Source organism: Meleagris gallopavo, chromosome 13 (genome assembly GCF_905368555.1).
Source record: "Meleagris gallopavo chromosome 13, MGAL_WU_HG_1.1, whole genome shotgun sequence".
NCBI classification, from domain to species: Eukaryota; Metazoa; Chordata; class Aves; order Galliformes; family Phasianidae; genus Meleagris; species Meleagris gallopavo.
Window position 1 is genome coordinate 5,362,501 of NC_139416.1, and position 16,686 is coordinate 5,379,186.

General features: G+C 44.8%; 1 protein-coding gene and 1 long non-coding RNA gene across 9 annotated transcripts in view; both read left to right on the plus strand.

The window, feature by feature from the left end:
* SALL1 (spalt like transcription factor 1) overlaps positions 1–6,159 on the plus strand; it is a 17,756-nt gene extending 11,597 nt beyond the window's left edge. For all 7 annotated transcript variants that reach the window (XM_085235320.1, XM_085235322.1, XM_085235326.1 and 4 more), the window contains 2 exons: positions 167–3,576; positions 4,635–6,159. In XM_085235320.1, coding sequence (XP_085091446.1) covers positions 167–3,576; positions 4,635–5,075 — 3,851 coding nt within the window. In that variant the 3' untranslated portion in view covers positions 5,076–6,159. The remainder of the gene's footprint in view (positions 1–166; positions 3,577–4,634) is intronic.
* A 2,319-nt stretch (positions 6,160–8,478) lies between these two features.
* LOC116217123 (uncharacterized) overlaps positions 8,479–16,686 on the plus strand; it is a 208,902-nt gene continuing 200,694 nt past the window's right edge. Inside the window, exons 1-2 of one of the 2 annotated variants that reach the window (XR_014886226.1) lie at positions 8,479–8,673; positions 9,328–9,505. This is a non-coding gene — a long non-coding RNA (uncharacterized LOC116217123). Of the gene's footprint in view, positions 8,674–8,701; positions 8,884–9,327; positions 9,506–16,686 lie in introns of those variants that run through there. The other variant, XR_014886227.1, reaches the window with a different exon arrangement.

Here is a 16,686-nt window from a genome sequence, read left to right on the forward strand (position 1 = left end):
TGACTGATTTTTGTGAGGTAGAAATATCGATCTATTTCCATGTACCATCTTAGTCTATTGTTTTAGAGCGGTAGATAAAAACAGTGCTTTTAAATAAAATGTCCAGCAGATTTTTTTTTTTTGTATCGCTGTTCAGTTTCTAATCCATCATCTTTTGATGTTTTAGGAGACACAGAAAAGGGTCAAGGAAATCGAACCACTAAGAATAAGGACGCCCATGTCTGTGGCAGGTGCTGTGCTGAGTTCTTTGAATTATCAGATCTCCTGCAACACAAGAAGAACTGTACTAAAAATCAATTAGTTTTAATTGTGAATGAAAATCCAGCTTCTCCTCCTGAAACCTTCCCTCCTAGTTCCCCGTCTGATAATCCTGATGAACAGATGAATGACACAGTTAATAACACAGATCAAGTAGACTGCAGTGACCTTTCAGAGCATAACAAACTTGACAAGGAAGAATCCATGGATGTGGAGGCTTCCAGCATTAACAATAGCAGTAGCAGTTCCAAGAGTGTCAACAATAGTATTACAAGCAGTAACAGCTCCACAATGGGTACCTCAGCTGTAACAACCTCTCTACCTCACATAGGGGATCTGACGACGTTAGGCAACTTCTCAGTAATAAACAGTAACGTAATAATTGAAAATCTTCAGAGTACTAAAGTGGCAGTAGCACAGTTCTCGCAGGAAGCAAGGTGTAACGGTGCATCGAACAACAAGCTTGCTGTACCTGCCCTGATGGAGCAACTGTTGGCTTTACAGCAGCAGCAGATCCACCAGTTGCAACTGATTGAGCAAATTCGTCACCAAATATTATTGTTGGCTTCCCAAAATGCGGACATGCCAACGTCTTCTAGCCCGTCTCAAGGTACTTTACGAACATCTGCCAACCCCTTGTCCACGTTAAGTTCCCATTTATCCCAGCAGCTGGCTGCAGCAGCTGGATTAGCACAAAGCCTTGCTAGTCAATCTGCCAGCATCAGTGGTGTGAAACAGCTACCCCCTATACAGCTACCTCAGAGCAACCCTGGCAGCACTCTAATTCCATCCAGCAGTGGCTCTTCTCCAAATATTAACATACTGGCAGCAGCAGTTACAACACCGTCCTCAGAAAAAGTGGCTTCGAGTATTGGTGGCTCACAGCTCAGCAACCCACCAGTATCGGCATCATCTTCACCAGCTTTTGCAATAAGCAGTTTATTAAGTCCTGCATCTAATCCACTTCTACCTCAGCCCACCCCTAGTAACTCTATTTTCTCCAGCCCCTTGTCCAATATCGGAACACCTGCAGAGGATTTAAACTCCTTGACTGCCTTGGCACAGCAAAGAAAAAGCAAGCCACCAAATGTAACTGCTTTTGAAGCAAAAAGTAATTCAGACGAGGCGTTCTTTAAGCATAAATGCAGGTTCTGTGCTAAAGTGTTTGGGAGTGACAGTGCCTTGCAGATTCATTTACGTTCTCACACTGGCGAGAGGCCATTTAAATGCAACATATGTGGAAACAGGTTCTCCACAAAGGGAAACTTAAAAGTCCACTTTCAGCGGCATAAAGAAAAATATCCTCATATTCAGATGAATCCGTACCCTGTGCCAGAGCATTTGGACAATATTCCTACAAGCACGGGTATTCCTTATGGGATGTCTATACCGCCAGAGAAGCCTGTCACGAGCTGGCTGGACAGCAAGCCAGTCCTCTCCACGCTCACCACTTCTGTGGGGCTGCCACTCCCGCCGACGATACCAACCTTGACCCCATTCATCAAAACTGAGGAGCCTCAGCCGATTCCCATTAGCCATCCCTCTGCCAGCCCTCCCTGCTCTGTCAAGAGTGACTCGGGAACCGCTGACCCCACATCAAAAATTTCCAATGGACTTTCTGATGAGGTAGAGGCTGGTGCTTTGCCTACCTCAAATGGCAAAATGGAAGAAAACCCTCAAAATTCAAATTCCGTTGCTAACATGAGCAGCTCTGTGAGTTCACCGGCAGCAGACTCGGGCTCTGGCGGCATCGCCACTTTTACAAATCCACTGATGCCTCTAATGTCAGAGCAATTTAAGGCAAAGTTTCCATTTGGAGGACTGTTGGATTCGACGCCAGCGTCTGAAACGTCAAAACTGCAGCAACTGGTAGAAAACATTGACAAAAAGGCAACCGATCCCAACGAGTGTATCATTTGCCACCGAGTTCTCAGTTGCCAGAGCGCACTGAAAATGCATTATCGCACCCATACCGGTGAGCGGCCATTTAAATGTAAAATCTGTGGACGTGCTTTCACTACTAAAGGCAACTTAAAGACTCATTACAGCGTCCACCGTGCCATGCCCCCACTGAGAGTACAACATTCATGCCCGATCTGCCAGAAGAAATTCACCAATGCAGTTGTGCTTCAGCAGCACATCCGGATGCACATGGGAGGGCAGATTCCAAACACCCCGGTCACCGAAAACTATCCCGAGTCAATGGAATCTGATACGGGATCTTTTGATGATAAGAATTTTGATGATTTAGACAACTTCTCAGATGAGAACATGGAAGACTGTCCTGACAGCAGCGTGCCAGATACTCCGAAATCTGCAGATGCATCACAAGACAGCTTGTCTTCTTCCCCTCTGCCCCTGGAAATGTCAAGTATTGCTGCTTTGGAGAATCAGATGAAGATGATCAATGCAGGACTTGCTGAACAACTTCAGGCAAGCTTAAAGTCGGTAGAAAATGGGTCAGTGGAAGGGGATGTTTTGACTAACGATTCGTCGTCTGTCGGTGGTGACATGGAAAGCCAAAGTGCTGGAAGCCCTGCTGTCTCAGAGTCTACCTCTTCCATGCAGGCCTTGTCCCCATCCAACAGCACTAACGATTACCACAAGTCACCAAGTATCGAAGAGAAACCAGTAAGAGCTTTACCAAGTGAGTTTGCCAATGGTTTGTCTCCAACCCCTGCAAACAGTGGTGCTTTGGACTTGACATCTAGTAACACTGATAAAATGATTAAAGAAGAGTCTCTGAGTATGCTCTTTCCTTTCAGAGATAGAGGTAAATTTAAAAACACCGCATGTGACATTTGTGGCAAAACATTCGCTTGTCAGAGTGCCTTGGACATTCATTACAGAAGTCATACCAAAGAAAGACCATTTATTTGCACAGTTTGCAATCGTGGCTTTTCCACAAAGGGTAATTTGAAGCAACATATGTTGACACATCAAATGCGAGATCTACCATCACAACTTTTTGAGCCCAATTCCGGTATCGGTCCTAATCCGAACTCTTCGGTTATGCCTGCTAATTCACTGTCATCGCTCATAAAGACGGAGGTTAACGGCTTCGTGCACAGCTCCTCTCAGGACGGCAAAGAAACACCCTCTGCTCTGGCTGCTTCGGGGCCGCTGTCCTCTGCCACCTCCCCTGTCCTGCTGCCTGCTCTCCCCAGAAGAACCCCCAAACAGCACTACTGCAACACGTGTGGGAAAACGTTTTCCTCCTCCAGCGCTCTGCAGATCCACGAAAGGACACACACTGGTGAGAAACCTTTTGCCTGCACTATATGTGGAAGAGCATTCACAACAAAAGGCAATCTGAAGGTACTTTTTCCTCTTGCTGTTCTTAGGTTTCATTTTGTCCTTGCTGCGTTGGTGTTGGTTGGTTGGTTGGTTGGTTTCCAGTGTTCACGGTGATTAATGCTGCAAGCAGCAGTACCTGTGGGTATCTGTGGTATGATAAACGGAGTGATAGTACTAGGTGGGCTCTTGTCAAGTGCTTGCATTGGCAGCAGGTCCGAAGCATGATCTGTTTTTGATGCGTAATTAAAATTCACCTACTAGCAAAGACCTTCTACGTAGAGCGTGAAAGAGAGCAGCCATATGTTGATAGGCAGTACTAATAAATAGAGAAATGCTTTCAGTAAGAATGCAAAAGGCTCTCGAATGTGTTGTTTTTTCGTAGCTATCATGTAAAATGATGATTGTTTAAAAAAACTATTAACATAATTCTGGAACTAATGGGCATTACTTTAATTGATTATATAACTAACATTTCCTACTGATATGTGTTTGGAAAAGCAAATATACTTAAGTTTTAGAACACCAGTTGAGCACTTTACTGTGTACATTTTTCTGTTGACAGAGTATTTCTCTAGAGGTTGCTGCCAGTAATGTGAGATGAATAATTACTTTCAGGCCATTCTGTCTATACACGAAGCTCTCTGATGAGCAATCGGCAAAGGATACTTTCTGCCTGTCTGAAAAGGATGTTTATAGGAAAAAGGGTGTCAAATACAATACTTACCACTGCAATGAAAGTGGACATAGCAATTCTAGCCCCAAAAGCAGCTATCTCCGATTGATGGAGTAACACAAAGTCATTATAAGCTAAATACACGTAATAATTAAAAAAAAAAAAAGTAAGAAGTAACGTACTGCTCAGGAGGAAGACAGGGTATGCTGGGTAATGGTGCTGGGCTGATCCAGAAGAAGCTTATTTATTACTCCAGATGGGAAATGGAGCCCTGCATCCGCTGCCTTTACTGCTTTATTATGTAACAAGACTGGACGTGTTTGTGAACTGCTGCCTTCACCACGATGAAAATAAGTTTGCCAACTGCTACTCTTTGTTTCTTTCTTTCTCCTTTCTCTCTTTCCAGGTTCACATGGGCACTCACATGTGGAACAGCACTCCCGCAAGGCGAGGCAGACGACTTTCCGTCGATGGCCCCATGACGTTCCTAGGAGGCAATCCTGTAAAGTTCCCGGAAATGTTCCAGAAGGATTTGGCTGCACGGTCGGGGAACGGAGACCCGTCCAGCTTCTGGAACCAGTACGCAGCAGCGCTCTCCAATGGCTTGGCCATGAAGACCAACGAGATCTCCGTCATCCAGAACGGCGGCATCCCTCCGCCGCCGGGAGGCCTGGGCAACGGGGGCAGCTCGCCCATCAGCGGCCTGACGGGCAGTCTGGAGAAGCTCCCGAGTTCGGAACCCAACGCACCTCTAGCTGGTCTGGAGAAAATGGCAAGCAATGAGAACGGGACAAACTTCCGCTTTACGCGTTTCGTGGAAGACAACAAAGAAATTGTAACGAATTAGTAAAAACTATACCTAACATTCCTGCAAATAGTGCAACCTAGGGTTGCTTTTTTCAAACTGCAAGCTACAACATTACAGAGACTTTCTTTTTTTTTTTTTTTTTGTACCATGTTCTACTTCTAGAGTTCTAAGAGAGCTTATTTATTAGCGATATAACCTTGCTTTGCAAACAAATGCAAGCATTAACTTTGGTCTCCTGTATTTTGAACTAAATACTAATCGACTAGAGTGCTGTAAAGTTGCTGTAACATTTATGGCAGTTGCGAGTCTGTTCTGCTAGGTGATCTTATTCTGGCATTAACTTATTTTCTATACCCAGTTTAACATGAACTCTGGTATTGATGCAATGCCTCAGTGATGCATTAGATCTCTAATAAAAGTCTGTATATAAATGTACACTTTGATCCTGCTGGAAATTTTATCAGCAAAACACATTGTTTAATTTTTCCAAACAGAATTAAGAAAAGGACTGAAAGGATATAGACTGAACAGTGTGGGTCCTTTACACAGCTCAGTTTTTGATTTTTATTATAAAATTAAAACTGCTTTAATTTTTGTAGGTTTAACATTTTCCGTTTTGAACTGTTATTTGTATTGTGCTTTTTACTTGAGTCGTCTTAAATGTTAATACATTTCTGTACAGTAATAAGCACGCAGATTATTAGAGGAGATACTGAAGTGTTGTTTTGGTAGTTGAAACTGAGACGTAACATTTTGCCTTGTAGGTATATCCATTATAGAAGATGTGCTGGACTTTCACAATGCTGCTAAGTATAGCATCTTGAACAACTCTCGTGGACAACTGTAGATGCTCCTGTATATACAATAAGACATCACTTTCATTAAAATGTATATACGTTCCTTACAAGACCAAGCCCTACTCCTTCACTAAGGGAACAAGTATAGTGTCTGTTTATTTTGTATTAGGTATGGGGGCAGGGGGAACCTTGGACTGTTACATGCACTTTCTCGGAAAGTTGAAAGGAAAAAGAGGTCCAGTTTCTTTAACATTTAATACTTACTAACAGCAGAGATACTGTAATTTTACTCGAGTAATCAAATACATTTTTGCAACAGATAAAAATTGCTGTCTCTGTGTTTTTAAAGTGTACCTGTATTTGGTAATCATTTTGAATGTATTACTTAGCCTTTCCCTCGGTTAACACGAACTGTCCAGGTTGTACGTGTGTGTTTATATTTGTAAGTATGGGTATACATATGTGCTGCATATTAATTGCTGGTATATTTTTCATACTCCCTAATAGTGGGGACTTTCTACTTAATTAATCAAGTACGTCTTCTCATCAAATTGTAGATATTTTGGCATTTTTCTTTTCTTTATATATATATAAAAAAAAAAATGCTGCTAGCAAAGACCTCATTGAGCCTGGGGAAGTTTCCTTTGAAGGAAGTACTTATCATATTTAAGGCTTGATTTGGTTCAAATGCTTTATATTTGATATTAATTTTATTCTATGAGAATCTGTGTTTGTGGCACGCTCACGCTGCTCTGTGTTAAGATGTCCACTTGCAAACCTCCGTATGTTATATGGAGCCTATAACTTGACTGTAAAGACAAAAAGAATTGCTTTGGCCTCGCACGTGATTTGGCTTCCCTTCTGCTCCTGCAGTGACCGCCGACCTCAGCGGGAGCGTGGGGACACAGAGCTGAGCCCAGCGCTCCGACCCGAGGGCTGTGATCTCCCTAATGTTATCACTCACGGCAAATAAATTAGTTTGGCTGCTTTCAAATTATGGATGGTCCAAACAAACCAGCCAACCAGGAGCGACCGGTTGTGTACGCACGTATATTTTGTTCACAACTGCAGCACGCAGGTACTTGCTCTAGAGGAGTTTCTTTGCTATGGGCTCAAGGGCCGTTCTGCTCTCCCGCACATCGGTCTCGCGCTCCCCATCGAATCGGGCTCTGCAAAGGGCTTGGCTGAAAAGCTGGGGAGGGAGAAAAACTTCCCGAGTAGTTTTGCCGTTAATATGATGATGAACGCTCAGTAAAGTATAACGCTGTAGTCTGAACACCTCCCGGACTCGCTATCTTTAGAACGCTCTCCTGTTTGACCGCGGCGGTTCCGCGGTGCGCGTGCGGCGGCCGTACCCGGAGCCCGCCGGCTTCTCGGTGCGAGCAGTCAGGAACGTCGAGCCGCCTTTTGCTCTCGTACAAAGCTAAATCGAGCAGGCTTCCACGGCCGCGTCAGCGAAGCGCCAACCCCGCTCCGCGCCGAGCCGAGCGCGGCAGCAGCGCTGCAGGCGGAGGGGCGGTCGGGGCCGCGCGGCGTTCCCGGCTCTCCGCTCCCGCTGAGGCGGAGCGCCCCGCGGCTGTTTTGCAGAAGCAAACACGAGCGGTTTCCCTTCGAGGCCGCGCGGCGCGAGGACGGCCGTCGGTTTGGCGCGTGCCGGGCGGGAGCGGCTGAGGGAACCCCGCACCGCCGGGCGGAGGGGACGCGGCGCTGCGGCCGCCCCGGGGGCTCCGTAACCGCGCCGCAGGTGAGGTACGATGAGGACGGGGGCTTTTTTCTCCCCGCCTTTCGGCGGCGTTTGGCCGAGAAGCCCCTCGGGACGCCCCTTTCCTCCGCGCGGATCGATTGCCGCGATGGAACGCGGCGGGGCGGGGCCGCTCCTTCGCGTTCCGGCCGCGGGGATGGGCGCTCGGCGGTGAGAAAGGGACCGGACGCGTCCCGCCCCGCCGCGCTCTGCCCGGCAGACGCTGCCATCCGTCCCCGGGCCCTGCGGAGCTTTTCCCTCACCCCGCAACTTCGGGCGGAGCTGCCGCACTGCCCGCCCCGAAGCCGGGGCCGAGCGGCGTGCGGGCGGAGCCTTTCCCCGCCCCGTCGGGCGGAGCGCCCGCTGCCAGCAGCGGGGGTTGGGAGGGGGGGACGTGCGCGTGTAATTCGCCCTGAAAAGGCGGCAGTTCGACGTCCCGTTACCCGACACCGGGCCTTGAGCACCGGGGGGAGCCGGCCGTCCCCGGGGCGGCGGCTGGCAGGCAAACAGAGGTGCCCACGGCACTCACCCGGAGCAGGATTTCCTATTCACAGACACTGCATTAATCCTTATTCAGGAATAGGACATTTTGCTTCTTTCTTAACGGTTTTGTTTGTGCGGCCGCATTTTTCTCATTAGCAACAAACTTTTCCTCCTCTTTTTCCTTCTCCTCCTTCACGCTCATCGCAATTTTATGATCCATTAAAATTAAGCGCGGCCGTTTCTCTTTCTTTCTCCCCTCCCTCCCCCCCCCCCCTTTTTTTTTCCCCATTTTCCGAGTTCCAACGATCGCTCAGCTCATCCCCTAAACGAGTCGCTTTTTTCACTCAGCAGCGATTTATTTAATAAAGACCGGGCTGGCAGCGTGCGGAACCCCCCCCGTGCGGGAAGGGCGGGCGGGCGGGCGGGCGGCGGAGCGCGCAGCACCGCAGGGCAGCAGCGCCTGGAGCCGGGCGCTCCCAGAGCCCCGCGTAGCGCCGGCGGGCAGCCGCACGCCGTACCTGACGGCTCAGCCCCTGTCGCACAGAGCAGGAGGGATGAAAGGCGGTGGGGGATGGAGAGAAGAGGCAGCGCGCTGCTCCGCTGGGGCGACAGAGAGGTGCGAGGGGGACTGCCCGGCTTATTCCACGTGCAGATGACAGCCAAGTCCCCAAAGCTTTTTTGTCGGGGAAAAGGAGGATGGATTTCCGCTTTGCCTCCTGTGCTAGGCTGTGGTTGGTGAGGGCGTATTTGTGCTTTTGGGAGTCCCGAAGCCACAAGCTACCGGGTTGTACCTTTGCAGGAGGCCGCTGTTACTTGGCACGTGAAGGTGCGACTGAAGTTCCCTTTGCTTTGCTCCCCACTCCCCCCTTTTTTTTTTTGCTCCCTGCCAGGCTGCAGTACTTCTCCATTTATTTACTTAAAATCAAAGGATCATTTTCTATCTGGCTTCCTTCCCTCATGAATATGAATTGACAGAAGTTAAAATAATGTTTTGCAAATAAATGGGTACGGTTATTTACACAAGCCAGAAGCAATATGTCTTTTAGCTGCTGAGCTGAAATATAATGACTTAAAGATTTCACATACAATACAATCTCTTGTATAAATACTTTTTCCTAGGCAAAATGTTAAGGAGGAATAGAAGTTTGGAAATATCTATGAAGAAGAACAGAAATAACTGGAGAATGTGCAATTTCCCTCAGCAAAGGGTTACAGATAGCTATGCCTATGTTTTCTTTCCTGATTTTTTATTTCTGTTTTTTACATCCAGGCTATAGTTAATATAAGAGCAGCTGAGCCAGTCCTTCTGTCACTACTGGCAGTGGCCTAGAGGATGCCTAGAAAATAGCCAGCACGTGATGACTGCTGCTTGGGAGGATCTCCTTGTTCTAGAGGCATGAGATACTCAGAGTTCCTGAATGACGTGCAGAGTCCCGAGTATGTCACAGGTAAGTAAGGTTTAAGCATGGCAGTGATCAAAAGCAAATTTCAGTCTCGAATCATACTACAGCTTAGTCCTACTATAAGTCCCTTCTATCTTCTGTTTTTCTTTAGATATTTATTTTTGAATCCACAGCCTAAATCTTTAAGAGACAAAGTCACCCAGTGTCATGGGAATAAGGACGAGCACTTGTATGTAACTGTTGAGTCACAGCCTGAACCACTGATGGAGCACCTGGGAAAAGGACCTGGTCAGCCCTGGGAGCACAGGTGAAGGCAGTTCACCTGAATTGCATTCATCTGTGTGACCAGCAGGGGTGGAGCCTGGCTGCACCTCTCTTAGACCTCATTTAAGGGCTGACATTTAAGGGAGGATCTCAGATTGGAGATCCCTTCTTGGTGAAGCTTTCCCCTGTGAGCCTGCGATCTTCTGATATGGGTGAGCGATCTTCTTCACTTCCTTTATTGTGTTGGTTCTTCCATCATCGCGGCTGTGTTATAATGCTTTTCCCATTGTATTGATTTGTCCAGTTGCTACAGCGCTAAGAGAGAAAACAGGAGGGAAACCTTTGATGATCAAATCCATTTAGCTTTGAGGGAGCTGGTGAAAACTGAGATGTAGAAGTCGTTCTGTACAAAGCCTGCAGGGTGTATGGGGTTGGAGGCTTGCAGGCAGGTGGCTCTGTGTAGAACACCTGTGAGTGTTCTCACCCACCTGCTGGAGTGTTTTGGAGTAACAAAGTGATGATATCTTCCTTTTTGCAGCAGCTGACTGATCAAAGCTGAACTGCAGGCTGCTCTTAACTTCTAGAAGTTACTGTAACTTTTGGAAAGCAGTTTGCTTCTGGTTAGATGAGCACTAAAGACACGTCCATACTTGTGTCAGACTGGGTCGTGAGAGCAAATAAGGAATGTCTCTACTGGAGAACTTGGCCCTGAAACTTCTGGTGTCATTTCCTCTAAGTAAGAAGTCTCTCTGCGTTAGCAGGCATTCACATCATCTGTACAGACAGTTCTCTTGATCAGGGCAATGCTAAAGTGCAAAGGTCTATTTTTATTATTTAAAGGTCTTAAAAATGCAGCATCACAATGTCAGATGGGTGTAGCAGAAGCCCTGCAGCACCTGGCATCAGGTGGTGCAACACAAGCAGTATTTGGGACTGAATATGGAAAGAGGAACATGGAGTGGTTTGGCACAATGTCATAAATCTAGCCTCACTGGTCACCACTTTTTTTTCCTTTGCCTGCTGGAAAATACAGTAAGAAGCCGAGCCCCTAAGACTATCCAGATGATTAATGTTAAGGCATTTATCAAACCAATACCTGTTCTGATACTGAACTTTCTTTCGCTGTGAATAATTCTAAATTGCCTTTCTTTCAGTGGGATTTTAAAATGCCATTTAATAGGTAGGGAAGTTAACATTTGTATCATGTGAACAACAGTTAAGGGGATAATAATCTTTGATACTAAATGTGTCTCATGTAAGCTCCTATCTTTCTGTTGGTTAGAGTATTCAGCTAATAGCAAATTACAGCGAGAGACAGACCACAAAAGTTTTCTATGTTTTAGTTGCCTGGAATGAATACTGACTCCTCTTGGCAAGTTGTCAGAGCTGCTGGGGAAATGAAGCTGTCTGTGATAGTTGGCTTGGTTGTGGGGATCCCTTCCTATCAGCCTATACCTCTGGTGCACATAAATGGATTGAATCCCCTTCCGAAGTCAGAATGTTTTGGCTTTAACACTGAGTGAGCTCTGCGCAGACAGCTGCTCTAAAGGTGTGCCTGGCTTTTAAGACAGAGACCTTTTCTGGCCTAAATGATTCTAAGGTCATCGTGTCCAAGATACTGCTGTAAGATAGAAGATATCCAAGGCATGCCAGGAAGGTTTACAGAGCTTGAGGAGATCTTATGAAACTTAAGGTAGAGCCAACACCTCTGAGCTCAAGAGAAGGCAACTCATAATTCTGCAGCTTGTCTGAGACAGAATTGCAGATGTTACCCTCCTGAAGGACTGCACACAGAACAGGCTCAGCTTAAAGTGCCACTGAAGGCCATTTAAGACAGTATGTCTAACACTGCCCTGTAGTAGAGAAAGAACACTTCTGTTGTGACATTGGATAGTATAACAGCTTAAAACACCCAGACTATTACTTCTGTCATCTGCTTATGGATGTTATGTAGTTGCTTACAGTCACTTGCTTGACCTATACAAAACAGTAGTGTCTGCTTCTGTATTCTCTCTTGGATTTGAAGACGTTATTAAACCAATTCTCTCTTTCCAAAGCTGTACGCATTCATGCTGGCATCCTCGATAAAGCTGAGACACAAACAAAAAAGCAAACAAAACAGTCGCAATAGTATTCAGTGCACTTAAACTTGGAGGAAATGAAAATCAATATTTGTCAAATGGAGGGAAAAGGTAAAATGGACTGAGGAAAAATGCCTGGCTTTCTTAAAAGCCATTAGTGAAAATGAAAAGTTGACTGCAACACTGAAATTTAATTTAATACGTTGCTGTTATTTGAACAGATAACTTTTTTTTCTCCTTCCACCGCTCTCCATGTACTGATGCATGAACTAGCTTGATGCACGCTGTTCCTTACTGTTAATGCTGTCAAATGGAACTTAACTACACTTCAATATGGCATGGTTTGGAGCTTTGAAGCCTTATGTGAACATCTCCTTGTAGATGAAGTACGGGGTCTGAATCAGTAAATGAAAATTACGTTTTCTGGGTGTTCATCACCCTGGTCAAAGTGCTTTAATCTCTTTATATGCTCCGTAAAACAGTTCTAGCAACAATTCCTTACCTTTCATTTTCATTTATTTTGAATTTGTAGAGTGGAAGCTATTTGGATTCGTCTTTTACTGATGTGCTATGTGGATATTCTCTTAGAATAGAAAGGTTTATGAAATATTTGGTAAAACTAAGCATAAGGAATTGGAAATGTCATGTCTAGTCAGAAATAAAATGCTATGTGCTGTACAGCATGGCAATTCAGGCTCAGTCCTGTAGACTCTGTCCTCCTGGTTGGTTTGAGGCTGGCGTGAGACAACTGGGCTCCTCTGCAGCTGTTAGTTTTGCTGTGAGTCTCTGTAATATTGTGTGATGGTCTCTGTTTTCTCCCATAGAATGTGTCTGCATGCACTATATAAAATTGCTAGCAGCAAGCAGAGTAGTGCAGCTATATCTTGACGTGCAGCTGGTAGTGATGTCTACCATTGAGCACTGGGGTAATGGCCAAAGAAAAGCATTATTTTTGTATCTGATGGATTTTCTCTATTCGGTTTGATCAGTTTGCTTTTTGTAACCTTATGTGTCAATGGTGATCTTTGCTTTTGAAAGCATAACTGAGTTTTGAAACTTTGGCTATGTGTGATATAAGTCATCGCTTCATGTATGTGTTTAGAACTTTTCCACGGAATGACTGAGAAAGAGAGGAATGATTTTTCACTTCTTCAAGAGTCTGTAGTAATTGTCAACTAAAACCCAAAGTCCTGATTTCATATATTGCTAGTCTTGAAGTGCTTTCTTCTTTCAGAAAATCAGACGTTGGCAGCAGTAACAACAGAAATGAATAGTTGGGGCAGTATTCCTCCCCACCCCCGATGACAGCAGGCAGTTCCCAGCTGACACACTAACATACTTCTGTATGTTAGTACCAATCAAACAAAAAAGCAGCTAGGAAAAGGAAAGCAATTAGTTAGGGGAGTAGACTGTGTGTGAGTGGGGAGCCTGGCACTGCTGGGCTCAGAACCAGGGCAGCTAGCACCTGTAGGAAGATTTTGAAGTAGCAGTCCTATGGCAATGTGATATTTCTCTTTCTTCAGAATCAGTAATTTTCAGTGTTTCTTCTTCCACTGCCTCTTGGTTTCTTTCTTGATCTGTTTTTCTCTGTTAGGGGTTAAGTCTCCATATAACACTGACAGTTTCTGGAAAAGGCTCCAGCAGCAGTAGAGCTGCTGAAAGACATAAGTATTTATAGAAAATAATAAAGTAAAAATAAATTTAGGATGAAGTATCAATAGCTAACAGCTGTAGCACCCTTTCTCCCTCTCCTGTTAAGTAGTTGGCCATTTTGGCTCTCTCCAGTGTCACCATAAGTAGCCCAAGATGGCAGCACGTACTGATGGCTGGGATGACCGCTCTGCTGTGGGACGCTGGAGTGGCTGAAGCCCAGTGCCAACGGGTTAATGTGCTTGCAGGCTTTGTGGAGCAACAAGGGGTGTGCAGAAGTTTTTGACTATAGCAGCGGTGGCTGTGGAATTGTCTCTGGTGATGTTGTCATAAACCAGTTGATCTCATTTTGATCATCTTCAGAGAGATGTAAAGTTATCCTCTGTGTTACTCTCTTGAGGTGTGCAGCTTCTGACCAAGTCTTAAAAGTTACTCCATCAGTTGTTTTTTTTTTTTTTTTTATATATGGCTTTCTTTATTTCTCTAAAGACTTGTGTGGATTCAGCCCTGTCCTTTTAAATGGATGAATTTTGGTATGGGAAGCTTTTGTTATCTTTGGATTACACTCCAAAAGGAGATTGGCAGGGATGAGCAATGCGGGCAGAACAGGGTTTGTATTTCTGGGGAGAGTGAGAGAATGTTGGCTGCACGTGGCTGCTGAGCCTTTGCTGGAGTCTTATTTTGTTGTTATTCCATGTTGTCTTGATTCTGCTCTTTGTTTTCAAGTGCTCAGGGTTGATTCTTCTTGGGAAATACATTGAGAAAGAAATCTTTCCCTGTACATGTCTGGGAGGGAGTGTAGGCAGAGTGGTGTCCATTTCTTCCTGGGTTCTGTATAGTACAAAATTGCAGTGTGGGTCCTGAGCAGAAACCTGCCTTTCACCTGGGAAAACCCAGCATTTGGGCTGCTCCGCGAGTGCCTGTTGTCTGTTTGTTCACCTCACAGTGTTCATATCCATTTTTTTTAAAATGCCATTTCTTTAGATTCACCTGAAGAGCAATAACCCTGGCTTGAAGTAAACCAGAATTAATTCCAAATCAAAATATTTCAGAGAGGTTTTTTGTTTGTTTTTTTTGGTAGCAGAGGGAGTGTTAATTCCAGAAGTGTTTTCACCTGACACCACTGGAAAAACTGGCCAAGGTATTGCAAGGACTTGAAACAGAGAGCTAAACTATTTAATAGCGGTCAAACGGTGCTATCAAAATTAGTCTTCACTAGCATCAGAAGTGCTATGTCCTTCTGGCTCAGTAATAAACCTACAGTGACTCATCAGGGTGATGTTGTGGCGTTTTCCTCTGCTCTTGGGAAGCACAGTATTGATCAGGCTGTGAAATAATACAGCAGCTGAAGCTCAGGTAGCAGATATGCATTCAGTCGCCCTCCCTTTACTAAGCCCCTATATCCCAGCATTATTTATAGCAGAAGGACTGACTCTGAAAAATAACTTTGATAAATACGACCTTGTAGCACCTGTTTAAGTGATGGGGAAGCAAACATTTCCTAGTTTGTTAACTTTAAGTATTGGGAGTGGAAGTGGTGCACGCATAATAATATTATGATTCATACAAACCACTTTTCAGCCAACTCAATATATTTCATTACCTCTTTCCCAGCAGAAGTATTGATTTTTTTTGTTTTGTGGTTTTATAACACAATTTCGAGGCTGTTGTAGTTTAATGAGCCATGTTCTTATGATGTTTAAAAAGATTTGAAGCGTTTGTTGAAATAAATATTATGGATTGCCCATCTCTTGTCACCTCTTTTTTCCTCTTCCCCATATAAACCCAGCCCAAAATGAATGGGGCAGCCAGCTATGCGGCTTTTTGTGCCAGAGATCAAAGTGCTGCTGGGGAACAATAGCAGGCCACGCTTCTGTGTTCGTGACCACACACAGCAGCACCTGCAGAGCTGTAAAATGTCATTGTTGCTTCTGCAGTTTGAGCACAGAGGAAGCACCACTGAGGTGGCAGATGATTCTAATAATACTTGATGTGAATTGATGGGGAAGGAGGACCATAACACAGAGGGCTTTTTATTATAAGCCTTGACTTGCCAAGCTGTGAACAACAGAATGCTGCACCTGTGGACTTTCTTCAAATCAACCAGTATGGAAAGTGACAGATTTTATTAACTTAAGGAAGAACTTTTCAACATAGGAGATTTGTAGTTTATTTTGGAGATGTGAAGGAAAAAAAAGAAGAGAGGAAAAAAACAACAGGATATGTTACATATTTTCCTTTGCTTGTGTTTTTTCCAGTGGAATCCATGTTCTGCTTTTTGAATGTGTTGTGTAGAATCATCATTAGACTCATCATATGTATATATCTAAATAAAAATGTAGCAACATCTTCAGGATATTTTTCTTACATTCTTACCCTTTGCTTCTTGTATTATATTAAAGGAAGTTTGGAATTAGTGACAGTAAATATATTGCTTGATGCGAGGCATGCAATAACTTCAAGAAATTCAGGGTAGCTGAGGCTTGACAAAAGTTGCAGGAAAAACTTAAACTTGTATGCCCTCCAAAAGGGAAATGACCCGTGCTGGGCACTGTCTTTGTGCAGTCAGCTCCTCTCGTGTGCGTCCCTCTCTGGGTCAGAGATGGCAGATGCTGAATCCGACAGCTGTAGGACAGCAGTGTCATCCAAGGCACACGCAGGTACGTGGAGCTGACATTCACTTGAATAATAGAGAGCTTGCTTGCTTCTCCACACGGATCAGTTTGTTCATGTCCTTTTCACCAGAACCCTATGGGTGCTTGAAGGTGTCTCCTAATATTTCTGTTCTGGGATTGGTACCATATCAGTCTGGTTCCTAGAGCAAGTAGAACACAACATTTCCAGTCTTTCCTTTTTCAGGTGGCTGCTGTGCCCTGTCACGTAAAATGAAGATGCTGCAAGAATTGAGAAGGTTAGATACTGGTTGTAATCTAGTGTTAGAGCCATTCCTACCCATATCAGAAGTGAACAAAGTGCAGGATTGATTTCTTTAGACTTGTTGTTACTTTTATTTAACAATGTGTGGCCGTGCTGTGACTTCAGTATGGCCGCAATGATTTTGCCAGGTGTAGACAGAAGCCTTCTGTACCTGTATGAATCCAAACATCACAATCTTTGTGTAGGTGCAATTAATACCCAGATGATGCCATAACTGAGGCAGCCTTAAAAAGAAGCACTATAAAAAGGGAAACACTGATATGAGCACTTAATTGTCTTCATATGCACGTAGCT